This window comes from Drosophila innubila (assembly GCF_004354385.1).
Source record: "Drosophila innubila isolate TH190305 chromosome 2L unlocalized genomic scaffold, UK_Dinn_1.0 4_B_2L, whole genome shotgun sequence".
Lineage (NCBI taxonomy): Eukaryota > Metazoa > Arthropoda > Insecta > Diptera > Drosophilidae > Drosophila > Drosophila innubila.
This window is the reverse complement of record NW_022995372.1, coordinates 1,387,742-1,393,987: the sequence shown is the minus strand read 5'-3', so window position 1 is coordinate 1,393,987 and position 6,246 is coordinate 1,387,742. Positions and strand designations below refer to the sequence as shown.

Below are 6,246 nucleotides of genomic sequence, written 5' to 3'. Positions count from 1 at the left end.
TTTCCCTCTAGATCTGGTTTCGGCTTTCGAGCAAAGGGTTTGCCCCATGTGAAAATTACAAATTTTAATTCTCAAATTTGCCCTTTTAATCAACTCTTTATATCGTAATAAGTATAAAACAACACTTTAAATTTGATTCTGGGGCATTTCAATTTTTTTGTAAAAAATCATGTACAATTCAACAAAAATTTTGACTAGTAAAGTTGCTAGATCCAAAGTCTGAGGAGCTTCCAACTTTCATAGCTTTATTGAAACTCAACCGATTTTTAAGCGGAATGTCAGTATGGTCATGGTTTGACCCCTTAGTTCAATCTACATTTAAATTAAATAAATTTCGTATAAAATCAATATCAAAACCGAAATTTAAATATGTTACAAAATACTTATTTGTTTGATTTCTTTTGAAACTTAGATGGCATGAAACAAATAAGCAACTTGTCTGATTCATATGTAAAAATACCTTACAAGTAGGATATACGTCATTAAAGATTACTCATATTATTGTAAGTCCCTCGAAAACTGCACGTTGAAATGCAAGAAATTTACAGAATTTAAGAATTCGTAGTTCGATAAAAATAACTTGTATCATATTGAAATGCCTAGAGCTAGTCGAATAAATGCCCGAATACGCAAGTGGAACACCTTATCGGAGCCCACAAGTGTGTAAATACATGCAACAGATAAAACCGGAGACAAGTCACAATCAGAATCGATACACAATTCCCGCAAGGTTTATCCGGAGAGAGGGGCAAACAAATGAGACACATGAGCATATGAAAAGGTGCTTTACAGTATTTTTTTTTTTATATGTAGCCAAGGGAATCGGAGTATTGGCACAGCTGCTACTTCTTCAAATGGATCGAATCGAAACCTTATGCAAAAAAGGTGCAACATTTTCCATGCCACAAAAGCAACTCTTTGTTGTTGCTGTTGTGCAAACAAGGTGCGCCCTAACGGATCGTTATCGAGTGGGGTGTGAGTGTGTGTGTGTGTGTGTCGCCTTTCTGACACTGTGCAAATACACCTTGCATACAGTTAAGTCGCCTCCTTCCGGCCGGAAAAGTGATCCATACTCAAGTGGCGATAGTTCGTTTTTTATATGTAAGTATATCATGTTTGGGGTGGTTTCAACATTAAGGGGGCATGAACTTTTCACCGTCTACCTGTCAAGTTTACGCCTGAGGGCACAAGCAGCCAAACCGCTGAGCAGCTGTAAGAGGGTCCTTGAAAAAGGGATACATAGGTGCATACATATATGCAGGATCACCTACCATAGGGGTGGCTAGCTTTACTAGACAGGTGTGTACCGAAAATGTATTGTAGACGCTCTCGAACATTTGTTTAGACATCAAATGCTTGCTCATCTAACAACAAACCGTTTACAGGGGATTAAAAGTACAGTTTTCATTGTATCGAAATTGTATACTAAAGATAAAATAGAAAACGGATATTATGGGATTATTTTATCAAATTCAGAGTGTGCTATAAAAAAATAAGGATGGAATACAGTCATTAAAAATACAATGGCACTTAAGACAAGATTGAAAGGGTTAAAGGATATGTAATATTATTACTTAGAAATATAAGAGCAAGAACTTGTATTATAAATTATAATTACTCAAAATTATTTTGATTATTTTTCTCTAAAACTTGGCATCTCTATTAGTTTTACCAATTATTCCAATGCTAACCATAAAATAAAGTTATCTGATTCAAGTAACACACTTTGCCACAAAATACATATGTAATAGAGTATACATGTTATGTATTACATAGCATATGTTAAGGAATCTTTAAGCTAATGTCTTTTTTTTCATAGGAATTCTTCAATTTAAAAAAAAAAAGAACTAGGATCAATTAATTGGCAAATAATATTTACATCAGAGTTTATCAACATCATAGCAATAAAATAATACTAAACAATTAAATATATTATAACTTAAAATTTTACTAACAAAAATTACAAGAATTCTGTAAATTTCTAATACTATAAAATGCCTGTATATATTTCAGTATGCTACAATACCATCTTTTTAGGAAGATCCGTTTCATTTCTCGCTGACAAAAGTGTTGCAAGTTGTTTACCCTCAAAGACACTTTGTTGCATAGCTAATTACATATTTACAACTTTGATTGTCTAACCCATTCAGTAAGACTAACAATTACATGAAATTTAATGCTACTGCAACTGTTTGTCGCGGGCTCAAACTGAGACACGATCCACACTCCACAATCCATCCACACGCACGATCGACGACCGACCGTCCAGTTAACTACGTGAGGGCCCTAATAAATAGTGTATTTGGGTTTTTGGTGTTTAACGGCTTCAATTGAAGTTCAATTGCGCTTTGATTTTATTGCCAGCAATTAACATAATGAGCGGCACGATAAGATCACGTTTCCTTCCAAAAAAAAAAAAACCAAAACAAAAAAACGCCGACAGTTGGCGCATATGCTTCCTGTCTATCTGACTGTCTGTCCGTCTGTCTGTCGTTCCGTATTATTTTTCTGTTTACCGGATATTCCTTTAAGTACGTCGCCTTCGTTTTGTCTGCAATCAGTGCACAAAAGTTCAAAGTGCATGTGTGGAATACATGAATTTTCATGTGTGCTCCATTCAAGTGCCAAGTGCAGCAGCAGCAGGAATGGAATGAAATTGAACAAAGGACACACCACCTGTTTCCTTGGGCTTTTGTTGGGATTTATTTGAAAGGAAGTTCATTGAACTGCCGACAATTGAAATCGTAACACGCGTGTTTTAAGACACGTCTACCTCTTCCTCTCCCTCTCTTTATTCTCTATCTTCCTTTCTACAACTTGTATATCAAATAGGCATCGTAGAGCAACTTGGACTGCGCATAGCGCTTCTCCTCCTCCATAAATTGTATTATATCCTTGACATTCACATGCTTAATCCGCACAGAAAATGAACGTTGTGGTGCAGCTGCAACTCCCGCTCCCAATCCCGCTCTCAATCCAGTTCCAAGTCCAGCTCCAGCTCCTGCTCCCATTCCTGTTGAATTACTGAAGAGTCCACCCAAGACTCCCAGTCCAGTTGGCTTGCGTGCTCCCAGAGCCAAGAGAGCTGTATTATTGGTCGACTCCAAACGTATTTCACTTTCCACTGAAGTGCTGTTACGATTGCGTTGCAGTTTCATCCAGCGTCTGAAATTGATGATCGCAATATTCATTTACTATATATTATTCTATTTTTAAATTTATTTATTCAACTTCAACTAAGAACGGTAGACCAAAAGTGTCAAACTTCAAAATTTAATATATAAAATTTGTTATTTTGCATCTGTTATATAAGTCAATATAGAATATTTATAACTTTAAATTATAAATTTAATGTATAAAAAGAATTTTAAAATAACAAACGAAGAAAAAAATTGGAAAAATTTATATTTAAGTTAAGTTTTTTTCTATCTATTGAAACTGAGAGGAAACCGAGATATAAATATGCCTGATTATGTTAAAACAGAGAATAAACGTAAGAGATGAAGATTAAGATGACTAAGGCCAATTTTCTGAATGTCTAAATCTCAGTTAGCAAAATGAAAGCATAATTAAAATAATTTAAAATGTATACAGATTAAAGAAAATCTCAAATTTTGAAAAAGGTTAGCACATATCACAATCGGGAGTAACACAATTTCTTTCAAAAATTGCAGAAATATTCATTAATTGGTCTACAGTTGTTTTTAATTGAATTGTTAATTCAGTTAATATTGAATATTCCATTTTAATCTTCTATTAATGATTGTAACATTGGAGTTATTGCTTTAATTACCTGCGATGTCCGTAATTGGTATCATCATCAGAACAGCCAAAATCGGACACTTCACGATCGTTGAGAAACATCATGGTGGTTCGCATATTGTGTTGAACCACACAGCGTGGATCGTTGTACAGATTGTTGCCCGATCGATGTTCGCAGAGTTCGATGGCACTTCTTATCAGGTGCTTCATGTAGGTCTCCACAGCAGCCAGCAGTCCGTCCACAAGCTCGTCCTTAAACTGCTTCGGCATATTCTCCAATGTGCAATATTTAAGCAGTGTCTTCTCAATCACCTTGGGCTCAAAGAACGAGGGACGTGGCATTTCTGAGAATTTGCTCTCGGAATTTTCCTTTTTTCCAGCCACTGGCTCATCGCTGCTGTCGGGAATCACGAGCTGATCAATAATGAGAAGTTTTCCGGCATAGGGTTGCATTGGAACCTCAATTGTTTGGTGGGACATCTTACGAAAGAAGTTTTTTGATGAAGTATGGCTGAAAAAAAAAAGAAATGTTAGAAATGATACTATCTTATGATATTTTCAAAATGAAAGTTATTTTCTTAATATTCGTTGGCTCGCAGTTTCTTTGACCGACTGCTTTTAAATATTAAAAATTGTTGAAAGAATCAACTTCTTAATAGAATGCAGATATAAATACAATTTTAAGGTAGATTTGCTTATTTTTACTCAAAATATTTTTATTTTACTTTATACGAATATATCTAAAAATAAAAAAAGTAAATGACAATAGTAAATAAAGAACATTATCAATTTGGTTGAGATAATTTGGGAAATAATTAATTTGTTGTATTAATTTTATTATATTAAGAGAAATATTAAAAAATAAATAGTCTAAAGGTTCAAATAATTTTACTATTTTAAGAAATATTTCTTAACACAAAAGGTTATGTCTTAAACAACAAGTTTTAGGATCAAATATTTATATTAGTGAATAATCTGTAAGATTCAGGTGCTTGATCTAGGTCAAGAATGCATGCATTATAGGGTCTTCGTTCTTTTACATGCATTGGGAGAAATAAAATATGTACTTTGTACTCTACGCATATCTGACATATGGATAACAAAGTCAACTTTTGAGCAGCTGGCGAGTGTTAAAAGCCATAAGCAAAGGCACGCGCCTGCACCTTCCGTCAAATGTGAGAATACATCAAGTGCATAACAGAATAGAATAGAAGGTAACAGATGCCAGCAGGATCCTTACCGGTCGAGTGCACGATTCACTGACCGCAACAGCCCACTTGGTCTGACTTGACTTGACTTGACTTGGCTTGGCTTGAATTGACTTGACTTGGCCCAAACAGCACTTGTTCCTCTCCAGTGCACAGTGGATGCAGTCAACCTGCCTACACAAAAAACACATCTGCAACAGGACGTAGGACACGTTATGCAAAGTGCACAGGAATGCGGCCGAAAGAAGGTGGTGAATTAAGTCAGTGGTGTTTGCTGGTTTGCTGGTGCTGCTGGCACGAGCGACTAATTATTCAAATTGTGAGCATGATGGAATGCTAGAACCAGGACAAAAGTTCCAAGCGGATATTAAACAACGGCGCGCGACAGTCGCCCGTCGATGTAGTCGTTGTTGTTGTTGTTGTCGTCTGTCGCCCCTTTTTGTCGCACTGTCCCGCACATTTCCGCGCACCGCTGACTCTCAAATGTTGCCCAAAAGGACGGGGCAGAGTCCAGCAGTGTTGCCTGAATTTTAAGGGCAAAAAGGCCCAATTGACAGAAAGTGGCTAGAAATAGCTAAAAAAAAAAAAAAAAAATTAAATAATAGTTTTCTATAAATTTACAAAAAAAAATTTTAGTTTTATTCTTTCGGTTTCAATCCCGGAACACAAAGATAAACAAATAAATTTAAAACATTTTAAAATGTTAAGGTGTCGGTTTATAATAATTTTAAAATTTGAATGCAGAATTAATTTAGAGGCCAAACCATGGTCAAAATGACATTCTGCTTGAAAATCGGTTTAGTTTTGTTCAAGCTATGAAAGTTTGAAGTTGGTCAAGCCCCTGACCTAGCAACTTTACAAGTCAAAATTTTTTTTAATTTTAACATAATTTTTTTACAAAAAAATGAAAGGTCTCACAATCAATTTGAAAGTATTCTTTTATACTAATTACGATGTAAGGCGTTGATTAAAAGTGAAAACTTGAGATTAAAAATTTTGAATTTTCGAAATTTTAAAGGGGGGACCCTTACCATCAAAATCGAGTCTTGGTCTAATATATTTAAATTTTTCAATTGAATTAAATTTGAATACAGAATGAATTAAGAGTTCAACGGTGCTACGGTTACGGTGCTATCCCCTGATTCAAACTTTAGCTAGCTATTTGATAGCTAAAGTACCAGCACTGCCGTCCAGTCTAGGTCCAGACACAATGAGGGTGCTTGGGCTGCATGTTAAGGCCCTTTGGCATTACCTGCTTGTGTTTTGACATGATGTT

At 35.4% G+C, this 6,246-nt stretch overlaps 1 protein-coding gene across 1 annotated transcript; it reads right to left on the bottom strand.

Moving 5' to 3' along the window:
- Positions 1 to 2,683: 2,683 nt before the first annotated feature.
- On the bottom strand, positions 2,684 to 4,271 carry LOC117781000 (transcription initiation factor TFIID subunit 4). The gene is made up of 2 exons (XM_034617704.1): positions 3,794 to 4,271; positions 2,684 to 3,165 (listed from the first exon to the last, which is right to left on the bottom strand). The coding sequence occupies exons 1-2, from the start codon at positions 4,240 to 4,242 to the stop codon at positions 2,811 to 2,813; spliced, it is 804 nt and encodes a 267-aa protein (XP_034473595.1). The 5' UTR covers positions 4,243 to 4,271; the 3' UTR covers positions 2,684 to 2,810.
- Positions 4,272 to 6,246: the final 1,975 nt, after the last annotated feature.

Coding starts and splice junctions, on each gene's coding strand:
- LOC117781000 (XM_034617704.1), bottom strand. CDS start 4,242: ATGTCCCACCAAACAATTGAGGTTCCAATGCAACCCTATGCCGGAAAA. Junction 3,166..3,793: donor ACCAATTACGGACATCGCAG/GTAATTAAAGCA, acceptor CATCAATTTCAG/ACGCTGGATGAAACTGCAAC.